Source organism: Pleurodeles waltl, chromosome 9 (assembly GCF_031143425.1).
Source record: "Pleurodeles waltl isolate 20211129_DDA chromosome 9, aPleWal1.hap1.20221129, whole genome shotgun sequence".
In the NCBI taxonomy this organism is placed as follows: domain Eukaryota; kingdom Metazoa; phylum Chordata; class Amphibia; order Caudata; family Salamandridae; genus Pleurodeles; species Pleurodeles waltl.
In genome coordinates, this window is record NC_090448.1 from 1,126,593,299 (window position 1) to 1,126,619,427 (window position 26,129).

A 26,129-nucleotide genomic window follows, 5' to 3' on the forward strand; every position below is an offset into this window, starting at 1 on the left:
TAATTTTAAAAAATCGTTTTGACATACATTTTGCTTTCCAGTGACTAATTTAGGTTTTTACTGTTGATAACTAAGGTGATTTGATCCTAACGTGTCTTGTTGTTTATATGTTGGGTCTATCCACAACATCTTAGGGTGAATTAGGCGTACCCCTAGATTGTCTATAAAATACATCTAAAAGGCAAGTAACCCAATCTCCAACTGTCATTCAAATTCCAACAGTGCACTATTCTACTAACATGCAACACTGGCTTCCATAAACGCATCTACATACCATCACCCACTCTCCAGATGCTGTACGCGTACACTCAAGCATTCTACCATTCACCTCCTCATAGCCAAGCACTGTGGCATCTTCTAGGGGTCTCCTGTCTCCCACATACTCTTTAATGTCTTCATGATACCATTCTTCAGGGTCTTCAAGGCATAAGATGCCCAATAGTATCCTTACATAGATGGCACGCACGTTTCAAGTCTATTTGGGTATCAGTGGAGCATATGATAACCCTGAAATCAGGATTACAAAAAGAGGGGGCATGGATGAGTCCTAGTAGTCTCAAGAACAAGGAACAAGAATGGAAGTGCTCCTAAAAGTCAGTAACAAGGAAAGAAAAGACTCTATGATTCTCCTACAACTCTCAACTCCTTTTTCCTACCTCCATCCTTTGCCAAACAGAAAAGAAAGCTAGGAAGCAGAATTTAGTCTTAAAGTGCACATTGGCTCCTTGGTCACAGCAAGTTTTTTTCAGCTTCAGACAGCCTACGTAAAACTTTTTTCTGATTTCCAAAACAGCCAGGAAGTTGTTCTCCTGACTTGTTCTTTATTCTTTCTCTCTTGCTCCGATGCCAAGAGCATCACTCTTACTTATTCATGAGGTACAGAGAGCTTTTGGGTTCTGTTTCAAGTTCGTTAGTTCTCATTCCTTCTTCAATAGGTTCATCACGGCAAGAGTGATAAAAAACTACAATTGCAAAGTAACTCAATTAATGTATTTATATGAATAGGTTTAAGAGTATTTATACATAGTATACCTATCGAGATACAGCAGATTGCTACATTAAACTTCCTAGCAGTAAGAAGATCAGAGGAAGTTTAGTGTGCTGACTGGTATTGAAAAGATGGATCTCCTGGCTTCCTGACCATCAAAAAGAAATATCTATTTGCGTGTGTAAAGAAACCAATAAAATAACACAATTGTACAATCAATTTTATTTACAAAACGCTTTTCTATATACAAAATCTGTTTATTTATATTACAAGTCAAGCAAGACATGGAAACAACAACATGTTTTCAGGAGAGAAGTCACAAGCTAATGCTTGCTCTGCCCAACGTAATTAAACCATCAATAGAAAGTGAAATGCTTAAATGTTGTGGTACCAAAATATCACTGGCAGAATATTGTCTGATATGAATATTGTGTCCTAAATATCGTTTAAAAAAATATTACCCCTTTGGAGCTAGCAATAAAATACTGACACACAACAGCATTATATTGTTGTACGATATGCATGCCAGATATTATTTCTATTTACCGTATTCTGGCGTACGACGCGTAACACCGTATTTGTTTCCATTGTGTGCTCAAAGGCCTCATCCATATACTTTTTTTTATTCGATACAAATTTAAAAACAGGTTTCAGGGAGCTCCTTATCAAATAATGTGGGTGCTGTTATTTTAAGATTTAGGGTTTCTCAAGTGATGTTACTATTACTAGTAGATAATCAGTGACACTGGTCCCTCCTCGTGTAAAAAGACGTACTATGCTACATCTATGGCTTCCCAGTCGACAATGCTCGTCCACCCAAATGTCATTGCACGCAGTAAACATACTCATTCAAGCCTTGGAAGCCACAACAGGCGCATCTAGAAAGTCTAATACCCTTAAAATTTCCTCCACAAACGTTAAAAGTTATGGCAGGCTCCAATTTAAAATATTGTTGATACTTCCAGAGAAATCACGACTCCGCTATACCTTTATGGGACTATTTTGAAAATGGTGATGAAAAATACATTCATATCGCATCACTTTTGGTAGACAATTTCTATCTTTTGGTTGCATACTTTTTCCATTAATTAAAATAGGGAATAAGGGTTTCAGTAAAGTCATCAAATATGCAAGCGGAAACCAGGCCCTGAATACTTCTATACAAGAAAAATTCTAATTCAGGCAGAAACTGGGGGTTGTGTTTGAATCATAATTAAAAGTATTGCTGATACTCTGCACCCTCAGGGAAAAATCTTTCAAAACGTCTGCATGGAAACCGTGGTTATTGATGCATGCACTGGTGTTAATTGTCCTAATAATTGAGTCAAAAACTCTAAACGGGCCAATAATCCTACGGCCTGGAATTACTGTACCTCATTGCTTCCATAAGTTAGGGGTGCAAAGTTGTTAATGTTGTTTTCTGTATTGCTATTAATGAGCACCATAAGGCGGAGATGTTGCATCACTCATGAATTTGAGACATGTTTCAATGGCTGCTTTTTGGAAGGGTCAAAGCTGTGCATGTCGTCTGTTTGAGACAGCATGTCCATGCATCCCGGGGCACTGCAGTGTTCCAGCTGCATGTCCCTCCGGCAAGAACCAGTCTGCCACTGCCATAACGTTCATGTCTCAGTTGCTGTGAGGTCCTGCCGCGGCAGTGGGCGCTTCTCCGTAGGATTAGAGTAGCTCGTAGGAGAGGCAGCTTGGCGTTTGACCTACAGTAGCTTGTTCAGACAGTCCACATTCCTGAGACGCAGTGAACACCAGATCTGCAGCCCCAGCATTGGAAGCCTCAACCTTCATGTTAGCGGCTTGATGGCTTCTATCCACTCTATCCGTTCTTCCTTGGATCCCGCCTGGATGTAGTAGTGAACGTCTTTCTTAGTTATAATTTTGAAGAGGTTTCCTTGCACATTACCTTTCACTCCTGTAGGAAGAAGAAGGAGTCAATGAAACAAACAGGGACTTTAGTACAGGCTAACAATACAAGTGATGGAACTGTCACACCGGCTAGTGCGGTCATGTCATATAGGCAACAAGTAGAATTGAAGAACTTCTAAACCCTGAGGTATCACCTGGGGAACCCAAGCAACAACTAAGTTTGCTTCAGTAACCAGGTTCATGCACGGCAGGAATGCAAAAAATTGAATTCATTACTCTTGAAGACAAAAACAGTCAATGAGATGGTTGGTCACATTTTTCTCGTAGATAGTGGCTAGGCAAGACTTGAGAAGCTGCATGTTCCCATGAACTGATGTCATGAGAAAGGGAAAATCTTAAAGAGTATTTGAGTGCTAATTTGGTACAGGGCTCTATTTTTATTAGCACATCATCTAGATCTCATAGTGCTTGCTACCATTCCCTACTGAATTATGATAGTCCTACAAAGGGATATTAATGGGCATATTAATGCCCTTAAGGAACACAAAGGAGAATATTAAAACACTGTTGTATACCAATGCCACTGTGTACATTTCCTACTATTGATCTAAGGTTTTCTTATTGCCTTAATTTTTATGAAGCGCTTCAACTATGTGCTATATAGTAATCTGTTTTGTAACTCTGAATCTTACCTAAGTCCATTTTATCCAACGCCAAGCCACGTAGGGCTGCCAATGTTTTGGGGTTCATAATTGAAGCTGGTGGTTCTGAAATGTGGGCTGCCTTCGGAACCCGATTACCTGCATTGATGGGAACTCTTCAACAAGCCCTTATTTTCTTCGAGTTTTAATCTCCGAAGAGCGGCGTGGTGGTGCATTCAAGTTTGGACATCACCGTATGACAATACAACAACGTCTTCCCATCACAAGTATGACATCACAAGTGAATTCTGGATTCCTCGGAAACATTGTGCTGGTCACCTCCTGAATTCACTACTTACAACTCCAAGTTTTGAATGTGACTACTCTTGCATGAAGTTGAAAAAATTAACGACTGTTCATTTATTCATAGAACGATAAGTGGGACGTGGTAAAACGTGAAGGGTAGGAAGGGAAAGAAGGAACAGGAAGACAACAAAAAGAAAAATCTAAACTCGAATCGAGCATTACCCACTTCCCCAGAAGTCTCTCTTCACCAATGTACATTGTGTGCAACTAATTTGCATTCAAACTATATAACATGACTGCCTATGTTTTTTGTCTTTCTGTCATGAGACATTGTCTCCTTCATCCCCTTCATATAAGGACTTGCTTCCTCTGGATTCACAGGAGACAAAAGTGCTACTGCTGTGGGTTACCTGAAGTTGGCTGGATTCTACACCTATTGCCAGAAGATCCTTTCATGCAGCCATCAGTTTATGTTGTCTCTTCTGTGTTAACGCCCTTACATCAGGAAACATGAGGGTAATTTGGTCATCGTTCTGGAGATTCTATTTCAATGTCAATGCAACCTCATTATGTATCCGCTGCACTTTGGATCAGGCAACACCAGAAGGACTGTTATGTTGGAGGAGGAGCACACCACTCGGGCTCTTCAGGGTCGGAGATGGGCTATTTTGACCAGAGGCAGGCAGGTAGAGTCGGGTGCGTTCAGGTGCTCCAGGAAACAAGTCACCAGTCCTCCAGTTGGGTCATCATCCGTAGCCACGGTGGAAAACCTCAGAACCCAAAGTTAATCATCCTCCAGCACTTCAAATGCCCCTTCAAATGCCATCAAAGCATCCATGGAAACCTTTCAAAACTTTGCTACCTTTTCAAGCTCCACAGGCACCTCAACCAGACCCCTCCCACTAGTTATTGTCTGTTCGTTTCCTCCTCCTGGCACTTTCTACACTCCGAATGTGGAATTAAAGTCCAGTGCAATTCTTGATTTAACAACAATCCTGCTATGTGTTTCACAGGCCAATGAGAACTTACAGGGCGATCCTTGTGTATTTTTTATAATGAAAGAATGTATACTGCAGGAACGGGTAAATGTGCAATGGTGTGATACTATCTAACACAAGAGCACATTTTAATTACATTTTGGGCTGAATTCCTTTAATTGAAAATCCTCTCTTGGCCAACCCACCTAATGAACAGGCAAGTTTTAATAAGTCTCAGGGTGCTGATGCTAGCGAGTTCCATCAGTGCTCTACCACTACTAAAAAAAAGCTTCAACGCTAGCTCTCACCGTCCAAACATGTGTAAGTGTCAACAATACAGATGCTGAAGCAAAGAATCTGTTGCTTCATGTTCACTGTACAACAAATAGCTATGACAGTGTTTGCCAAAAGCCCTTTTAAGAAAGGTGACTTACCTATTGGCACTCCATTGTCCTCCAGAGCCGAAATAAGGCACCCGCGCAGAGGAAAGCCCCCGACTGGTCTGTTGTCATCCTGTCAAGAGAGAGCGAAAGTTGAGAGTATGAAGTCAAAATGCAGCTTATAGATAAATCAAAGCAGTCTGTTGCCTCTGCTGATTACACAAGCAGTCCTCTACACATCCATACATCCATCCAGCTAAGAGGCACTGGCCTGATCCAGGCTAGGTTGACCCTTCTGCCACTCCCCTGTAGGCTGCAGGCTAGGGGACTGCTTTCAGAGTACCATGCAGTACCCTGGCCTAACCAAGTTACCATGGCCCCATTGTAGCCATGGCCTACTGCAGTGTGGGCTGCTTTGAACTTTTAGCTCAGGACTGATTTTGTTTTTATATCTGGCCTGATCCATTAAAAAAAGTATGAGATTTGGACCTGCAGACCTATTGCCTTGTGGGAATGCAGAATTTTGATGTTTAGGAATTCCAAAAGGATTCCATGAGTACTTCTCGTAACACAAGAAAGTGGATGGTTTCCACCCATACTCCTGAAGTCAGTTTGTGAAGTCTATGCTTTAAAGGGCAAATATCTCTTAATATCTGTTCATGTACCAGAAAACTTTTTTTGTATCTGAGGAAACATTTCCAATCCCACACTCTCCAAAAGAAGCCCCTTCCCGAGGCTCCCACCAATTTGTGGGGTGTTTCTTTTTCATTCTCATTATTGAAACTAAATGTACTCATGCGGTTCAAAGGAGTAAATCTTCAGACACATTAGGGTGGGAAATGGGTTACAAAAATGTGTGTGAATAACTACAAGCACCTATTCTTGTGGGTGTGAACAAACCATTACGGTATGCACTCCATGGAACATCCATTTCCTCCCTCTGGCAGTACATTTATGCACACAAAAAATCTTAGTATGTTTAAACCTGTTTCAGAAGTGCAAAACCAAAGTTTGTGAACGGGAAACGCGGATTTACATGTGCCATAATAAGGTATTTTAAGGTATATGCTAAACTTACACATCCAAATTGCATTGTGAAGAGGGCCCAAAGAGTGTGTTGTTGTGTGCTGATCATCATTTATGGTATATAATAGCAATAACATTCAGTATAACAGCATTTATTGTAATTCACCCACCCAGACCACGTCTTTTGAGGATCCGTAACCAGCTAAAATATTAAAAACACCAAATGCCAGAGAATATTTTGATAGCTGGAGGATGGGAAGCCATGCAGTGCAGCTTTTTCAATCTAATTGATTGGCTTCAAATCTGGAGATTTGTGAATAACCACATTTTTAGTAACATTATCAAACTTTTGAGCTGTAGGTTGGTCGATTGTTTCAACAAGGTCTGGACTTAAGGCTTTACCACAAGTCAACAACTGTGATATTGGACGTTGTACCCTATGCGTTGTATCTCATGGAATATCCAGATGTAAGTATATACGGGATCCTAGGCTCCACCAAGGTTAATGAAAATGAATATTGTGCACCTTGCAGTGCTATAGTGCACCTGGGGCACCTGAGGTGGAAAATGGGTTGCATGGTCTAAGAAGGTTATCTATTCTGAATTACATTGTCTGTCTACGATGAATGGCATGATGGGTACAAATGATGGCGTAGAGTGGGTGGAGATATTCAGAGGTGACTAGGAAGAATCTGGAGTTATCCAAAGACCGTCTTCCACCCTCACCCTCGCACAAGGTGTGCGACTGATGTGCACCTGATTCTCAGAATGCTTAAGTGATGAGGTTCAACAGCTACCGCCCCGCCGCAGCAGCTCCTTTCAAAGACATACATGCGCCATCCGCTTCTCCCCTTTGGAGCCATATTCACAAGCACTGTCGGGCCTTGGTGCGAAGACTGTCCCCTACGTGTCCTGCAGAGGGAGGCAACATCGCCAGGAACCGGTGCACAATGCTATCAGAGCACAACCTCTGCCAACTTCTGCCAGCTTTTTTTTTACCCTCATTGCATACGGTTTACTGCCCCCAGCAAAGGATGAAAAGAGGTAACTGGAAGTTTCAGAAGGCCCATAGAACCTTATAGACTTTCTAATATCAGGAAACATTGAGGTTACCTGCTACAACACAACTTTGTGTAGAGATAAGACTACCTTAAAATAAATGGTGTAATTACCTCTCCAACATATACACTCCAAAAGTTAAGTATATCTGTTTACTGCACTGCAACACCTGTGTTAATTATGAGTTTATAAATAGAGTAGAGTAGATTACGATTTAAGTCAAGCTCTAATGTTGTTATCCATTTCTAATTTCACGCCAATTGGGCAGTCCTTTTCCTATTGCAGTTACTGGTGATTCCCTGTTTTCCTGCAGGCAGTTGAATCGTGATATGGTTTTCTTTATTGATGTAGTGGTGAATTAATTTTCATACTGAATTTCAGATGTGATTTCTTTATTGCAGTTTGATTATGATGTCACCTTCTCATTAATATTTTTAAAATAAGTTTCCTTTATCAGGCAAGTTGTGGTGTAATTCTGCCGTTGCACTCTAGTTGTGATGTAATTTCCCTATCCGGTTATGGTGTCTTCATGTTGCATACAGCTGTGTTTTACATTTCCCTATGCATTTCAGTGTGATGGTTTTATCGCAGTTTATTTGCCATGTTGTTTTCCTTATTCCATCACCATTGTGATTGAATTGTCCTATTTTAGACCAGTTGTGACGCCCTTTTGCAGTCAGCTTTGTTTTTAATTCCTGTTACAGTTTAGATGTAAAGTTGCTTTGTCGCTGCTGCAGTGTAGCGATGTAATGTTACTCTTTTGGGGCAGTTGTGATGCCATTTCCTTGTTGCAGCCAAGTTGTCCTGTCATTTTCCTATTTAATTAGAGTTGTGATGTGGTCTTTCTATTGCAATTAGTAGGGGTTTCTTTTTCAAATTACAGTTCGGTTGTGATGTTGCTTTCTTATTTCAATCCAATTATGATGTAATTTCCTCTTTCATTCCAGTGGTGATGCTGTTTTCCGATTGCAGGGTAGGTCTGATGTTGTTTTCTTACTGAAGTCCCGTTGTACTTCTGTTTCTGGTGATCTACTGTTCCAGTCAGTCATGATGGTCATTTTCCTTCTACAGTCCAGTTGTTATTTAATTTTTCTGCTATGATCCAGTTGTGATGTATATTTTTTTCTAATTATAAAAGAACTGCAAAATCAATAAGGATATTCTAATTCGGACACTAGTTACAGGACTTCACAGACATGTTGTGGTAGTTTGAGTAATGCAAGCGAAGCTACACACCCAGAAAGATCTCTGCCCCTTCTCACATGGTCATATCTACATTTCTTTCCCGATTCCAAGCCATATGATGCTTGTCAAATCCTTAAGCTGTAAACAACGAGTCCTTCCTTCAGATCTCTTCCAGAGAGAGTAACTGTCCTGACCTCTGAAAGTGGTCTATAGTGCAGATACTCTTAGGGTATGTTCTTGTCTATATGCTCATCCCATTTTATCAATGATTACGGGTTTCAGCCACAACAGTGATGTTTCATCGCATTCAAAGACTGCACTACCAATTTTACACACAAGAAGAATATTGTTTGCGCATAAATTACTTCCAACTGAGCGAGTAAATTTCCACGTTTTGGTGCATGTAAATTTAACTCAATGGGCATAGCTCCCATGGATAATCTAACATCCGCTGCCCACGCAGGATTAGTGTTTCTGATAATGTATCAGCCACAATACATGGATGAGGTGGTACCCCCTGACATGCGGTAGCCCTGTGCCCCGTGGCGAGTAGGCTCTCATAAATGATGCAGCGCTGGAAGATGCAGTGGACATACAACAGGATATTCAGATAAGGTCAATCAAACCTGAAAACATGGAGGAACTGAGGCAGCAGAAAAGGGCAGCTACCGGCTCCTGGAATGTGTAACGTGAGAGAACTGTGGAACAAGATCTTTTGTTAAATGAACATGGTGACGGGGAAAGATTTGAAACTAGAGGTTCTAATGACTCTTTTTAAAGAAGTCTTGAAATAGCAAACTATTTAGCTATGTGCACATGAAAGGTGATCTCTGTGAGAAACAAACCCATTTTCTGTAAGGAACTATAGGAATAAAATTGGAAAATGCCTTCCAGACATGACCAGATTGTGAACTCTGCAGAAAACCTCACTTAAAACTGAAGAGAGGCGATGGATAATGTACAAATTGTGGAACCTTAATCCTAAAATTGCTGACTGTGCTGATGGTTTGAATTTATACCACATTTCGTAAAGGTTTCTTGACTTGGTCGGTGGCTAGTGGTGTGGAAAAGCAGAGGTGATGTGTAGGATTAAATACTCTTGCACCATTAGTGATTTAAACAAACATTTTGATATTTGTAGTGTTAGGTAAAGTATTGTTTCAGATCTGCTATAAAGTTCAATAAAAATGTAATACGGTTAAGAAATTGGTTAGAGAACTTCTGCACATTTTTTGTAAATGCACCATTGAGTGCATTTATACAGACAATCTCTTTGTGTGAAGCACCTGTTTGTGAAAAACATCCCTAAGGGGGTAAGGATCATGTGACAGGGTTAGTATACATAGAATGTGCTCAGCGTGACCTCCAAGTAAACATGTTTACCTGCTACAATAACACTTCCAAGATTGCCTGTAGGACACTGAGATTGTTCACCTCAAATAAACCATCACCTCTCATAGGGTCCGATTCACAAACTGATTTCTAAAAGTTGGATATGTCTGATTTGTAGGTTTCATCGTTACCATTTGCATATATTTTATACTTTGGGACTGGTAAAGACCACACCACCACAGTTTCCTTTGACAAACTTCAGCAGCTCAAACCTCACACATGTTATCACGGAAACTTATGGGGGAATATGTAATATATACTTAGTCGGTGTCGTAAACACTGATTCCATGTGTATTTCCACATTTTCTCCTGCAAACTGACACTAGGAGGAATTTACCCAACACTATAAATAAGTCAACACTTGATAATGGAATTTATCAGATGCAGTAGATGCCTCACCCTTTACCAAGGCATTTGTGCCTGAGGCCTCAGAGTAAACACAAATATCCCCAGCAGTAAGCATGTACATTTGCGCACATGGTAGACTATCCTTGATACTTTTGTACAGTAGATGTCCAAAGAATGACATGCTTCCAAATGGAGCCCAGCAAAACCACTTGTAACTGTTCAGCTGGAATGTCCACCTTCTTGTACAAGGCTCATTGCCGCAAAAGAAATAGACTTTATCTTTAGGACTTACCCGTGTGGGGTCGTAGTAGTGCAGAAAAGCCGGGTCAGACCGCAGGACGAACAGCCGCACCTTCCAGTTTTTCCGTTTGTGCCCCTGAGAAGGAAAGTTTGGGTTCGACGTGAGAAACAAGCAAGTGACTGGACAACAGAGCTCATCAACACATTGTAAAACTTTCAAAGCTTCAGAGGTCTGAGGGAACATGATACAGATTGGCAGTTCTGAACTATAATTTCGGTTCCTAGGGCAGAAGCAAGCACAGTAAGTCTAAAATCACACTGTGTTTAATTGCCCAAACCAGGACTAACCATAGAGAGCTTTTGACAAGGTTCATATACTACTACAAGAGCTTTTGGCTCTATCTGCAAAAAACAGAGAAGCAAATGTTTTATTATATTTTTCCGTTTTATATAGCGCTCAGCACTTCTCGAGGGCCATTTCTGAGCGCTTTGGTGGAGGGTTACACAAAGGCAAAGAACTTCCAATTGTTCCAAGTCCATGCTTGAATACGTCATCCAGTCCAGGTTTTTTGCTTTGCATTTTGTCAGTTGGAGCCCTCTGTACCCCTTTGTAAAATCAAGTCCACAAGTCCCAGAATTCAAATGAAACCATCTGGACTGGATTAGATACTCAGCCTTGGGAATGAATAACTTGAGAGGTCCGAATGAGCCTGTTTACCCTCGCAGGTAGGTAGCAGCCTGTTAGAATCTGGTGGCAGGTGTTGAGATGAAAATGTGGGCCAACTCACATCACTCTAATCTCCCTCATGTGCGTCTTCCCAGCATTCCAAGTGGCTCTCTCTGGCCCATGTGGGCTTCTCTCCCTATGCAATGTTTGTTACTCTTGCCAGGGTGCTTCTCGATTCCCCCCTGTATTGCTCTCTCCCTTGTGTGCGTCTCCCCACCCAGTTTGTTGTTGCTCCCTCCTTTGTGTGCATCTTTTTCTTTACTATCCCGGCTCCGCTAGCCAGCCCTATTCCTCCACTGCCTCATCACTTCCTCTGCAGTCTTATTTTTTTTATTTACAGATCTATCAATGAAAAAAGGGCACCGGCGTCATGTGCAAACTTCACATGTGGATATTGCCTGCGTACAAAATTATGTGACCACTTCAAGGTCATTGTGCATTTTTGTCCTATTTTTCATTTTGTGGAGCAATGCCATTTTTGCCAGTGTTGTACAGTATGAGCAAAAGGCAATATTAGTGCTAAGTGATCTCAAAGGTGAGACCTATTGGCTTTGCCAGTGCTTGCTTTCTGTAAACGGTTTGCTCCGTTAAACTTAGGCCCAGATTCTGGTATGTGACAGGCAACGCAGCACAGCACCCAAAGTTGCTGCGCTGTGTCGCGTGAAGGAGAGAGCAGGAGAGTGCCATATTCTGATAGAAATTGCACTCTCCTCCCCCTTCCTTAGCGCGGTGCTGTTTTCAGCTGCGGTGTGCCATGCACACACCTTAGCGCCAGTGCTAAGGTGTGTGTGAGTCTAGCACAGGTTTTGTACAGGAAAAGTGTCCTTCCTGTACAAACTGCTATGCCTAGACAAGTGCAAATGTTTTTCCCACTTTAGATGTATGTGGTAGAGTGAAACACACATGCAAAGGCGTAAAAGCAGGGAGAAATAAAAACAGTTCTCCCTTTTCGGCCTACTTTTAAAAAGTGTTAATTTTTGTCAGATCTTTCAGAATAGGGTTTAACGTCAAAAAGCATGGGTGGTAGCACGGGTTCGCTCATGTACCACCAGTGTAACGCCCCTTGACGCAAAGTAACGCAAACATGCGTTTAGCACTGTTTTGCGTTACTTTGTCACAAAAACCAACTCAACAAACCAATGCAAACACCTATTTGCGTTGGTCTGTGAATGCCAAAACAAGTTTAGCATCACTTTAGTGTTTAAAAAGTGACATTAAACCGACACTAAAGCTTTGAGAATCAGGGCCTTAATGTGTTCCTGCGGCGCATACAGTCTTCATTGCTTCCACCAGCAGAATCATCTTTGCAGCCCATGCCTTCTCGGTTGTGGGAGCTAGGCCCTGGATTAACTGCTACCTTCAACATATTAAGGTTGATGTAGGAACATACAAAGTCCTGCAACTATATGTTTGTATTCTCTAACCCTTGAGTGTATTGTCAGCATGTTTCTATCTCAACTTTCACCTTCATGTTTGGTTGGCCCTGTCCGGCTGCACCTGTCTCCAGTTCTCAGGTTCTTTCTGTGCATGTCTAAGACTCGCTCACTCGGGTCTGCTCTCCATGGAATCACTGCTGCCAAATGCACCAGGTCCACGCACGACTAGCCTTTTTTGTTTGAATTCTAGAATTTTATTCTATTATAAATCAAAAACTACAAGTCCAAGAACGCAAAGAAAAAAAGCTTGGAGTGGAGCAGGTACATGAGAAACGGGCCGGCTATAATTCTGATTTAAATGGATATTAGGGTTTATAAAAGGGCTACCCGTGACAGCTCTGCTTCACCTAATGTCTTTTTGAGGAAAATACTCAAAAACGGGTTATATGATGTCTGGAGCCAGGATTTCGGCGGACCATTCATACCAAGAGTACTGGAGATTAAGGTATTATGTATACACGTATCATTTGAGCGTAACAAATTTTCTGTGTAAATAACATGGTTGTCTCTTTCCATATAAAAAAAACTATCTCTGTAAATAATAGACCGTATGGTCATTTGTCCGTGCAATGTTATTTCCTTGCAGGTGCCCGCCTGTTCTGGTTTGCCCACTGCCTGTGCGCTGACAGCCGCCTGCCTTATCTCTGCAGACCTCAGGACTCCTCTCCCTGGCGCGTGACACTAATGCGCACGTGGCCTGCGCCTCCTTAGGTCATTTCCTGCGTGAAAAAGCTGCGGCCATTGTTAATTAAACTGCCGGTATTCTTAGCAAGGGCTGCGCCGGATGACACTGAGTGTGCCCCTGCACACAATTAGGGCCAGCTTCCTCCAGGGCGGTTTATTTTAGCCATGGGCTTGGCTGCTTTGACATTCAACCTTTGTTTGCTCGGCTGCATTTCCTTCTACCTGCTTTGCCAAGTATCCTTGCTTCTGGATGGTGCCGCTCAGGTCCATTGAGTTCAGCTGGAAGTCTCCCTTGAAGCTGCTTTTCTTCTTCTTGCTTTCAGCCTTTGAAGAATAGAAAGAGAAGACAGACTATAAGATGAAAGGAGGGAATAATGCACGACTCTCACATTGATAGGTTGCACCCCTGGCAGCATGATCAGTATTTTAATGTCTGGGCCAAAAATCCATGTTAAAATGCATACCAATGATTTATATAAAGTTCTATTGATGTGTTATGTCTCGGCCTTTGCAGAGTCTTAAAACGTGAACAAATGGCCTGCCAGGGTAGGCTTTTGTGCAGTGTAACTGGTGTGGCTGCACTGGGTGCTGACCTTGAAGGGGGCACTGACCTCGGGGGTGGCGCTGTGTTTTAGCAATAACTTGGGATTTAAAAGTGCCTGCTGCAGAGTTCCTTGTGTGTTCAGCTTTTAGGTGGCAATCAAAATATCAAGATAACTCTTATGATCAGTGTTCCTGCTAGAGAGAGGGATCAGAGTTTTGTCCAGAGGCAGTTTTGACTCCCCCTTGAAGTAGCGCAGGGGGGTAATATGTCTGCTGCAAAGAACAGATCTGTATCGTATGTGGAAACTGAGTGGATTAGTAAAGTCAGCCTTTACCAGCGCTTCAAAACAAATAAAATGTATGTGAGAGAGAGGCTATGGAGAGATAGGGGCCACTTTTGCCAGGTGGTAGTGAGAGAATCCAGGGGGTAGGATGCCAAAAAAGACTGTTGCGCCAGGCGCCACCAGCGCTAAAACCGGCCACGTGGCCAGCATTTTTATCTGGTAAAAGCGCAACCTTAGATAGTCATTTTCAATGTCCTCCAGTTCCAAATGTTAAGGAAACAGGGCACATGACGACAAAATTACTAATCCCAAGTGCTTATTTTTCGCATGGTTGCAGGTGACGGGCACTGGCAGTCATTTTTGGGAACTGGGACTTATAGTTCATTAGCAGACTCTGATCCCGGGCTAGAGAGAGAAAAGCAGATAAGGAAGATTACAAAGGAATGAAACCCCTGGCAAAGACAGAGAACCGGGAAGAAAAAGACCCTGCAAGAGTTTGCTAAAGAGATAGGAAGTGTATGGTAGAGGAAGAAAAAGGCATGAGATGGAATCAAGACTACGCAGCTTTGGTATTAGAGGACCCTGGAAGTTGGCACCATTGGCAGTGGGCTCCTAAGGAAATCTTTGAGACCCTGCACTATTGTTGTGCAACCCTGTCCAGTCCCTGGAAGCTGAAGTAAAAATAACCTCAACCGTATTGAGTGGGGAGCTAAACCATGCTGAATCAATGGTTAGGCCATTGTATCAAAACGTTCTCTTTAATTGAAATATCATGCAGCAGGCAGTTGTCACTTACAAAAGTGTATATTGCTGTTGAGTCGTCCAGGAATTGCTCAGCCACGTTACCGCAGCGTGTTGCCTCGAAGCTCCTGACTCCAACAGGCTTAATGAAATTTTCCACCAACAACATGGATGCCACGGTGACCCCCTCGAACCGCGTAGAGGCATAATTTCGTGACACCAACCAATCGACCAGCACAGAACCTGGAAAAGGCCGAAATGGGGTGATCAGATAAAGTGTGTTGATGGCTTAGTGCTCCCCTCACCCGCCTTTTAAAACACAAAAACACGCAATTTCACATGGTACAGTGATATACAAGTACAATGCAGGACAGCACAGGTTATTTGTCACTTCAGAGACTGGTGGCATATTTTCTTTGTTGGCAGGAATTTATTTCCAGCAGGCTCTACATAGTTCTCCAACTGGGACTATATTTTTGGGATTTTATTAAATAATTTTATCCCTGCCCGGCACAGTCTTGGGCCGTGAGACGCAGACAACTACCATAGCTTGCACTGAGTACCACTGACTGAAGTACTGATGGGCTCTATTGCCACTGCCTGTACAGAGATCACAAATTTTCAATGCTTCACACTCTGTTTTGTGGTGTTTTCTCCTTGCCCACTGCCTCCTAAGGCAAATTTTATAAATCTGCATAGGGGTTTGCACACTGGGCACACAACTGAAGGACTTTCCCAACCCTTTGGGGTGTGCCTCAGACCCAAAATCCGCCACTAATTCCCTCCCAATCCCAATGTGCCCATTCCCCCTCAGAGCAGCCTCGTTTTCAACTTGCCCCAACATAACTAGGGAAACATTTTTTTCAAGATGAGGTTTGGGGATCGTTTCACCTCTCCATAATGCCTGCAGGAGACAAAATGAGCAGCTTTCCTCAGCACAACAGGTTCCGAGCTGAGCGAACTGAAATTTCGATTTGTGAACTGTTTTATGAACCTATCTGACAAACTCTCTCTATTGTTTTTATATTTATCTTTTACAAATGATCTAAGGTGAACCGAGCATGGCCCCATGCCCAGTTTGATGTAATTCAGTCTGGTGGTTTTGTTCAATTTGACAGCAATAATTCCCATGGGAATTTGACTGTGAACTGCAACTTTTGGGGGCTCCTCACCTAATCTAAATAACCACACCCCCATTAGCAAGCTCCACAAAATGTTACCGTTTCAAGGACAAAGTTACTAGAAATCCAAGTACATGTCCTATGGACTAACCAACCCACACATCACTTCTGTAATGTTAAAATTGCATGTTTCAAACTCCACTCACTGTCACCTTCTTGTTACTGTAATATGGCCTTACTTGGATGTTTTAGGTGTTTTATACACAACATATTATGCCCCTGCTGTGAAGTACTCTGCTCCTCCTCGGAGCAAAGTATGCATTGAAATAAAATGTGTAATATTCAGTCTTTGCTTATGTATGTTTATTTTCCAGATCAAATTTTCTGAGTCCTCGGTTAACTTTTTTTTAAATTTGGCATTAGCCAAGGCCGTTTCATTTTACTAAAATGATATATACCATTCACATTGGTCTATCATGGTGCCATGCATATTCCTCTCCCTCCCACTAGAGTGTACAGCACGGGGCAGTGGGTCAGCCTACATCAGCCATTGGTTAACTTCACTCTGAGTGATGGAATGCTGCACTTTCACAAGGAGGACATCCACACAGAAAGCAGTTCCCTTAAGACTACTACCGCAACATGTGTGTTTTTGAGACCAAATTATATTTTTACTTTATATTATTTATTTTACTTTTTATATATATATATATATATATATATATATATATATATATATATATATATATATATATATATATGAGGGTCTGGCAGCCTATTTATCAATAAATGATGGCAAGATCCATGACAAAAACAAGCATTGCCAAAAGGCAGGTGGCCAAGGCCAGACCTTATTGGCTTTGCCAATGCTTGTTTATTAGAGGTACTCAACAAAAATCGATGACTGCGAATTTTGGAAGTCATGTAACTCTTTTGAAAGTTCAAACACTTTCATGCATGAATCTTTGGGAGTAAATGGCTTTTACAGCAAAATAAATGGAAGTCAGTGTTTGTGGTGTGATCCAAGCAGAATCCGTCTAAGCCACACTACATAGCAGGTGATGAGATGTGTAGGATTCTCATTCGGGGCAGGAAGTGGACTTAGAAACTAAAGGAGCCATTGGCGAGAAAGAAACAGGGCAGCTGCCTCCTAAACAATACCTCTAGGGTTCCAAATCTGGAGGTCATCATTTCCACACAATGTAAAGTATGAGCGACAGTTTTTTTTATTTTTTTTGCTGACATTTCTTGAGTTATGTGGCTTTTTCTAGACTAAAAAGACCTTCAAAGATGATTTGCTCCTATCACTTACTTTGGCACCCATTCTATCTGACTAGAACAGGATTTGTGCATTTTCTACTGAAGTCCAAACAGCGCCTCCCTTCCAAATGATTCTATATTGCAATCAGTCGTCTGCAGAAATGCGAGTGGCGCGTGCGCTTTGCCTGGCGGGCGCTGCGGCCCCGGAGTGACGCTGCTCCTGTTGGACAGGACCTGGTGCCCATTGTGTCTCAGTGGTGGCTGCGGCGTCCAGCTTACCTGAGAAACTGTCCTTGTACGTGCTGTCCTGCTCCGTCTTGGAGAGCGGCTTCATTCCGTTGCTGCTGTCATTCATCGCATCAACAATCTGGCTGCATGAACACAAAAGACAACTACTGATATTTCTGTTCAACATGTCGCTTTCTGTGGTACATTCAGAGTCATGGACAAAGCTGTATTCTAGCACTCAGCCATATTTATACTTACTTGGCGCCGCATTTGCGTCATTCTTTGACGCAAAAGCGGCGCAAACTTACAAAATACAATTGTATTTTGTAAGTTTGCGCCGCATTTGCGTCAAAAAATGACGCAAATGTGTTGCTAAAAAAGTATAAATATGGAAATGTGTGATTGGTAATCCCTGCCTTACCCCCCCCCCCCCTTCCCTTAAAGCAGAGGTCTTCAAACTTTTTGATGCCGGGACCCCCTCTTAAAAAACTTTAGGTGTAAGGACCCCCTCCTGATAAAAAATTCTAGAACCTGGTACTCCTCATCATCAACAATAATAAACATCCTCATTTCACACAGCAAATAATTTTTTTACTGTGAGGAAATAATATTAAACAGTGTTTAGCAAATCAAAGATCAGTGAGTGTGGGGGAGTGGTCAAGGGTGTGGCTAAAAACAAAGGTCCTCATTTATTAGGAATTGACATGGGGCAGATCTGCAAGTCTTTTTGCTACACTGCCACACTCCAAAACAAAAGGGCAGGAATGGACCGTATTTATGAAATACAGTACATTTCTGTCCTTTCCCTCTGCGCTGGCGCACAATTGCTGCCTAGTGCCAACATAGGCAGGATTGTATTTGTGGAGGAAGGGGCACCTTCCTGCACAAAAACAATCCAGAAAGGCATTGTACCTCTTTCTACATGTGTGGCAGATAGCAGCACACATGGAAAGAGAAAAAAACAAGGAGAAATTAAAACATTTCTCCTTATTATGTGTGCTCTGGGGAGACGTAAGGTTTTGGTACTGCCCCAGTTTACGTGATTTTGTAAATATGGGGCAGCGCCAAAATCCATCTGTGTTGCATAGGAACACCCACCACTACGCCAGTTGAACACCTACTTGACGCAAAGTAAGGCAACGCAGCGACTTGCACTGCCTTGCCTTACTCCATGTCTACAAGGCCATTCAATCCACTCAGGGTGGCTTTGAGTCAGCTCATAGGTACGATTGAGAGGCTTGTGATGCTGGAGCATCAAAAAAAGTGATGCTCCAGCAGCGCAAGCCTCTCATAAATAAACCCAAAATATTCTCTAAAAAATGTTTTAAGTCTTTCACCGCCAGGTAACTACATATAAAATAATAGCCAGCTGAAATTAAAAAAAATAATAATAAAGTTGTTACTCTTTGGGAAATGCACTGTAGTGCATTATGAAACCTCTTTTAATTAATGCACTGCAGAGGTCTGTGTTTAAGCGGAGAGCAACAGAACTAAGGCCCTCATTACAACCCTGGTGGTCCGAGACCGCCAGGGCTGTTTTGGCTGAAGCACTGCCAACAGGCTGGCGGTGCTTCAGAGGGGATTACGACCTCTGCGGTAGCGCCGTGCTCGCGCTGCCGGGGCTGGCGGTTTCCTGCCACATTTGACCCGTCGGTGATCATCCGCCAGGGCAGCGCTGCCCAGGGGATTACGAGTCCCCCTACCGCCAGCCTTTTCCTGGCGGTTTGAACCGCCAGGAATAGGCTGGTGGTACGGGGAGTCGCGGGGCCCCTGAGGGGCCCGTGCAGATTTTCACTGTCTGCATAGCAGACAGTGAAAAGCGCGACGGGTGCAACTATACCCGTCGCACGGCCGCAACACCGCCCGCTCCATTTGGAGCCGGCTCCCATGTTGCGGCCCACATCCCCGCTGGGCCACCGGGGATGTCATAATGGGCACCGCAGGAGTGCGGCCGCATTGGCGGCCGCACGGCGGTTACAACTTGGCGGCAATGACCCCCTAAATCTTTGTTAGTACAGTTGAGAATAGTGACTTGTGTATTTTTAGTGCCATGAGGTCACAACCTGTGACAGAATGCACTGTGAATATATAAAAAGGCATTATTTTATACTTGCATTGCACGCAGTATAATATAGGCCACTACAAAAAGGTTTATTATAAAACTGTGCTTCCAAAATGTGGATTTAAGTAATATCAGAGCATATGCAATACCTTTTTTTTTTTTTTAATAGCTGTCCCTTCAACACCTCCAGGTGAAGTAAGCGCTGTGTAAATACAATTACAATTAAAAGCATGCACTTTACAACACAGTTGTTAACTCTTCGCACTACCCCTCAAAAAAAAAAAATGTTTGTCCTCACTAAGCTTTGATCATTTAAAGCTGCTCCCAAGCACCCTTTACATTTGCAGATCAGCTCGTAGAGCACATTTGCTTTTCATTCAGGAAGCAGAAGCCCTGGGCTGAAAGTCTCCTTAGCTGTCTGTGTGGCTTTCGCAGCACAGGAGACTCAAATTAAAGTTCAGCTGAGGCATTTTAAGGATCAGCTGGGGGAATGTGCGACCCCCTTTCCAGATCTCCACAGCCCCCCTGGGGGTCCCGACCCCCAGATTGAAGACCTCTGCCTTAAAGTAACCCAATATCCTGTCTCCCTATATAATCCCCACTCTGTACCCTCTCGGAGGTGAATTCCTCTACCCCCGTTGTGAATCCTCTTAGTGCCGGACAGGCCTTTTACGCCACCGGGCATCTCCCCGGTGGGCTGGAGCCCGGGTCTGCCCCTGGTGCAGGTTTCACTTTCCCAGCTTCCTGAGGGGGCAGCAGTCTCAGGGGAGGGAGGGCCTCCAGAGAGAGAGAGAGAGAGAGAGAGGGAGGGAGAAGGTAGAGAGAAACGATGAGAGAGAAGAAGAGAGGGAGAGCGCCAGAATGGACGGATGAAAAGAGAGAGAGATTGCGCGAGGAGGTGGAGGCAGCGGGGCTGGTTTGCACATTTTGCCAGGGCTACGTTCGGTTCCACAGTCAGGTTCTGATATTAATATATTCACAGCCTTGGTCCATCGCCGCACCCTGTTCTCAGGCGCACCAGAACTCACCAGTTAGGCCAACCCTCCGAATGTCATCTTGGACCCCGAACCTAGCGTCACCTTTCATACTGAAAAACAAATGTATCCATCTTGTACTAGTAAAAAGTTAAAAACACGGCTTTCCTCCATGCAGTTTGGAACAACCTGAAGCCAGAGGGGTCCTTATATCAGCCCATCTCAACTCCTGGCAGTAACTCTACAAGGGTGTCAGCAAGGCAACATCCAAGCCCTTCAAGATGCACAGAAATCAACAGAACGACTCATAAATCGTGAACTGTATTCACTGTATGCACCACAACTACGCCACCAGCAAGAGCCATCCAAAAGAAACAACGCCCTGGCACCACGTGCCATATTGGTACATAACCCCCGTGGCGCACGTGCCTGGGCTGTGGGAGGCAGGGGACCACATCCTGTGTTACACCCCTGGGCAGAAACTCCGTACCATGCGATGCAGCTTACTGCCAGGAGGGTGACAGAAACTCCCCTAAGCATCTACGATTCACATGTCGATAAAGAGCCTCGCCTGGGAGCCCCTTCCCAAGAGTCCAGAAGGTAACACGTGGTCAGAACCTTAGTGTCATTACAACCGAGCCAGGACCACAATGTCTTTAAAGCTGGCTTGAGGGATGGCGTGCTCATTACTGAGCAAATACTGTGTGCCTGGGGCTACAGGAATCTGAGGGCCACCACAATAGATGTTGCATCAGAACCCTTTTATTTTGTCTACCCCTGTTGATCAGATTTTCAGTAGTTGCCTTATGGACAACCCAGGCAGGCGGGCTGTTACTGAGGAGGCCTTTCTATTCATACATTCATTGCCAGTGCTTGCGGGGCCCTGGAGTCTGCCTAACCTCTGAGAAGCTGCAGTTGGCAGACTGGTGTTCTCCTTCTAGGTGGGAGCTGCTGGACTCTACCTGGACACACACCAGCCAACATTATTTTAAAAAGCTAGTGCCCAAGTCAGCTGAACTGGACTAAAAGTGAGAATGGTGTTGCTTTCAACCAGATTCTTAAGAAGTGTGCAACTCCCTCTAACTTACGATGACACTGTGCTTGAATGAGTAACGCGGAGTCTAACCCTGCCTTATAAACTATATTAAAGGGGAATATTTCAGGTCACCTACACTGAAAAATAGATTTAGGTCACATCACCTACTTTTGGAAAAACATCACATTTTTGTAAAGTTGGTTTAGGTGAATGTAGAATGCCAGAAGTGCATTTTGGGATGCATACGTCATGTAAACAAGGTTGCCATCTCCATTTCAAGATGTGGCCAGCGAGCTATGATACAACGCAGGCCTCATCGCCCACCTCCACGGCCTAAGGACGTGTTGACTTTAGAGTCTACTGCTTACCACAGCAGTGACAGAACTAAAGACAAACCTCTGTCTGGCACCACCTTATAAGTAAAACTAATTCATCCTTTCGTCTTCCCCCTGAAATGATGTTGTTCAGCAATACCAATCTGATTAGACCTTTGCAATGTGCTATACAACGAGCTTTCCAAGGTTCCGAATATCACTTACTTCAAGTTAATGTTTGTGGGGAGTCTGAAGGAGCTCTTGATGTCTCTCAGTGGGTCAGCCTTCTCCGGATGAAGCGCTTGGATAGCCCTCTTGATGGCTGCCGCCCAGGAGTCCCGGTGCTCCCTGGAGCTTGCCTCAAAGAAGTAATCCGTTGAGGTTTTGGTTTTCATTTTAATAGCGAGCTGTGTTTATAGAAAATCAGTAAAAATTAGATTAAAATGAGTCAACCATTGTTAAAGGGATCCCTGGCGATGGCTTGCAATTTATTTCATGATTCTGAGATAAAAGTAGTGTAAATCACTACATTTTTGCAAAATCACAATTTCACATTTTGCACCACTTTCCCCACCCAAAACTCTTCATGTCTGTGTCTTAAACTAAAATGAATAGGGCTGGTGGTTTAATGTCCTTCTTCGAGTGGCTCCTACTCCGTTGGTGGCAGTTTTCCGCAATGGAGCCAAAAGGGGGCTCCATCAGCAGAAAACCTAAGGTCTGTCCATCTCTAAATGAGGCGGGCGGACCAAGGGTTTGGTGGACAGGGTAATCTCAGTGCTTAATTTGTGCTTGTTGTTTCCGGTGCTGAGCACGGCACTTATTTGTGAGGGCCGGGGCTTATTCTTATGCCTCAAGCATTTGCTGTGAGCAAAGGACACATATGGGAAAGTCGGAAAAAGGAAAAACTTAAAAGCGTCATAGAAGGAGAAAGTAGAAAGTTGCAGGATGAGCTGAAGGGGCAGGGGTGGCCGTAAATGGATTGAAGAGTCCCGAGATGGCTTCAGGATTACGCTGCCTCAGTATTCAGTGCTGACATATTTAATTACAGCAGCCTCGTGTTTAAGAGAAGGGCTTTGAGCACCGGCACCTCTGTATTTACAAATCAGGCACTGGGTAATCTGTTACATTTGTGACGGAATACTGTGTCCACCAATCTCTACATCAAGCCCTTAGTTCTGATGTGGCTAAGGGGCAGTGTCTTCTCTATTTAGCTGTCACTTACTGCTGCTTAACAGCTGCTTCCTGTGATGGCAGGCGTGATAGAGCTGTCACGCTTAGTTTCGGTCAACCCTCACACATGTCTTCACAGGAAGTATGGCCTCTGCAGCGGCAGGTTCCAGCTTAAAGCTATTGTAGTGGCCAGCAGCTGTTGGGAAATAAGCCTGATCTTTGGGTCATCCCACCATATAAACAAGAATTTGCAATGCAATGAGTCTCGCATTCCGCCGAGTTAGAGCTATTAGCATTGTAAACTCCTAACCGGACTTTTCTTGCCACTTTAAGCGGGAAAAAAAAATGAGCGCAGTCGCTGCTAAATTAAGAGAAAAAGTAGTCCAGAAACCATACGGAAAACATGGAGCCTCGTATGTTTCCAGTAGTTGGTCGGTGTGCTCGAGGAGGGCTGAACACCGGAAAAGGCATGACGTATACATGCCTTTCACTAATGAAAGCAAGCGGATTTTAAAAGGCAAGCCCACGAACCAATGTAAGGGACTGATGTGACATGGGAGTGGTTAGAAGCCCAAAGAGAGATTACATCAGGGGACAAAGCTCTTTGCGTTTGCCCCTAAAAAGGGCAATAGAGGTTATTGGTGATCAGGGAAACCTCAGACCCACCAACATCTTTTTAAATTCAAATTTCCCTTTCCCACAGAAGTATTTTAACTTTCAGTACAATGGGATCCAAAACTTTGACCATCTATGTTGGCAATTTCATAGCAAAGAGAAATGATTTGAAACCATGAAGCAGACTCATGGCTGTAGCTAAAGCATGGCTGGGATGGCTGAGGCTCAGTGGAACAGGCAATGCAAGAAAAACATCCTGTGCAGGGGCTTCTTCCCACCTACCGGTCTGTTCTCGTATTCCAGGCAAGGACACGTAATGGAGCATCCATCGAGGAGGATTCGTCCCTTCAGGCCTGACTCCCGCTTCTGGCCACCGTCAAGTTTGTAATAGAGAAGTTTGTCTTTTTGGAGAACGAACCATCTAGATTTCCAGTTGTGGACAAGGTGACCCTACAGAGGACAGCACAGAGAAAGACTTTAAGTGCACATTCACTGGAGGCTTCAAGCCATCAAACAGAAAGAACTGCGTTGCAACAAGCTTAATCAAAACAGATTGTGACAACCATTTTAAACAAAGCAACACAGCTAGAAGCAGACACTTTTGATGCCCAGCTCAGTAAATTTATATTTTTTGCAGAAAGACCTAGCTTGGAAAAGTCATGTCAGAGACAGGTAACGTTCATATACTGCTTCTTTCTAAAATTAAAATAATACATCACATTTCATTCAATGTAGAGATTGCTGAGGAATTGTGTTAAAATAGCACTCCATTACTAATTCTTTAATAATACCTGGGATTCTGCAATCCCTGTGTAAACGCCTATCACTAATTTCTTTATACTTGGCAACTTGTGACACACCCTGTAGCCAATTACAAAAAACAAATAAAAAATCAGAGCTCCACTGTAATAGGTTATCACAGTTGAGTTCTGACCTCACAAATTCAGCTGCCAGAGGTGAAAGGCAGGTCAGGTCACAGAACAGTTGTTTAAAGCAACAAAAATAAAATGTTGCTTTTCTTTCTTCTGCTCTATTTTTCTTGCTTACAATGCCAAGCAGAAAGAATATTTATTTTTGAACTCCTTAGATAATTATAGAACAGTTAGAATCTCTTTGAATGTTTATATGCATTCCGAGCTAATGCAGCTTTTTTTTTAACTGACTCGTATTGAACTGTTTCTAATATTTTTTTGCAACAAATATGTAACAGGTCTTTGGTGTGTTTAATTTTTACACTAGAGATTCAATTTGTAGCCGTAATGTCTGCACCAAGCTCTCTCTTTCATAAGAAAGAGCTATGCACCAAGGTTTTAAGTGGTGTGTGCTAAAGGTGATGGTGTGACCATGTATTAGATGGGATAAAGTACCCCCTGTCGTACATGATAAGAATATTGCAAATCACTTTCTTCGCAAAGTCTATTAAAAGGTGGCACTACAAGTTAGTAACTTTACATATATGTCACTGCCTGAAACATACTGGGTAAAAACTGTGGTAGTCAGAGGGTTTAAACTGGATGAGCTGCCTGAGGGCTCGGCTAGGTTAGGAGTGCACCGTGGCTCTGATTACTGCAGATCCAAGACCGGTGTGCTTCATCTAAGGCCACACATCCGCTGTGACGCTGTTTGTTGTTTTCTGGCCTCTGATTCACCTGGCGGGACGGAGGCACTTCCGGCGTGATGTCATGCTGGTACCGCGAGGATTTCCTAACCTGGGGAGCCGCAGAGATGTGTGCCCCGCGGCCCTCCACGCTCTGCACGGCCCTCTGTACCCTGGAGGGGCCGCTCCCTGGTGCGGCCCAGCCCTGAAATTCCAAGAACACAGCTGAGGATCACAGCTGTCAACTGCTGCAACGCTGGGACTGCAGGGCATTGGCAGTTCGCTGCTGTAGACATACAGCGTGGAGAAGGGGTGCCCTGAGATATTAGTGAATTAAGTATAATTACATATATTCAAGATGCAGCATGCGGGAGCCAATAGAATCAATGAAACTATCACAGAAAACTGTAGTATGATTTAGGACTATGAGGGAAAGTACTCGTCTTTTTTTCTTGGCGCTCTTTTTTACCAGCTGCCAGTAACTTCTCTGGAAAGTGATTTATTTTCCGTGCGATTGGTCTGTAAGTTATGCAGGTTTCTTAAAGTACATTCCGCTTTTGAGTGATGGGTTACAGGCCCCAACATCTTCTGCCCTGGAGGCTCCATTGAAACAATGAGAACAGGCGGTTCCTTGGGAAGGTCAGGGGCGGTGGGAGACACCTATCAGGCACGCAGGGGTGGGGTACTCAGTGGCTGAGGAAAAGTCAGTCTCTTGTCAGCTGGCTAAAGCCAGGCTAGGGAGTGCGACACATGTGAGGCGAGTGGGGCTGAGGAGAAGCCCTTCACATTTCAGGTCCGTAGAGCTGGGGAGGAGTCAGTCACACGTCTGATGAATAGTAACGGAGACTAGTCAGTAATGGCACAACAGCGAAGAGTATTGTGAACAGACCAAGAGAGAGTATGAGGTGTGGGCA

At 43.5% G+C, this 26,129-nt stretch overlaps 1 protein-coding gene across 1 annotated transcript in view; it reads right to left on the reverse strand.

Annotated features, from left to right (window-relative positions):
* Nucleotides 1-1,195: 1,195 nt before the first annotated feature.
* Nucleotides 1,196-26,129, reverse strand: part of PLEK2 (pleckstrin 2) — a 36,748-nt gene continuing 11,814 nt past the window's right edge. The window contains exons 2-9 of the mRNA XM_069208876.1: nucleotides 23,901-24,068; nucleotides 22,059-22,240; nucleotides 17,499-17,590; nucleotides 14,894-15,081; nucleotides 13,493-13,594; nucleotides 10,476-10,559; nucleotides 5,228-5,306; nucleotides 1,196-2,915 (exon numbers count right to left, since the gene is read on the reverse strand). Coding sequence (XP_069064977.1) covers nucleotides 2,788-2,915; nucleotides 5,228-5,306; nucleotides 10,476-10,559; nucleotides 13,493-13,594; nucleotides 14,894-15,081; nucleotides 17,499-17,590; nucleotides 22,059-22,240; nucleotides 23,901-24,068 — 1,023 coding nt within the window. The 3' untranslated portion in view covers nucleotides 1,196-2,787. The remainder of the gene's footprint in view (nucleotides 2,916-5,227; nucleotides 5,307-10,475; nucleotides 10,560-13,492; nucleotides 13,595-14,893; nucleotides 15,082-17,498; nucleotides 17,591-22,058; nucleotides 22,241-23,900; nucleotides 24,069-26,129) is intronic.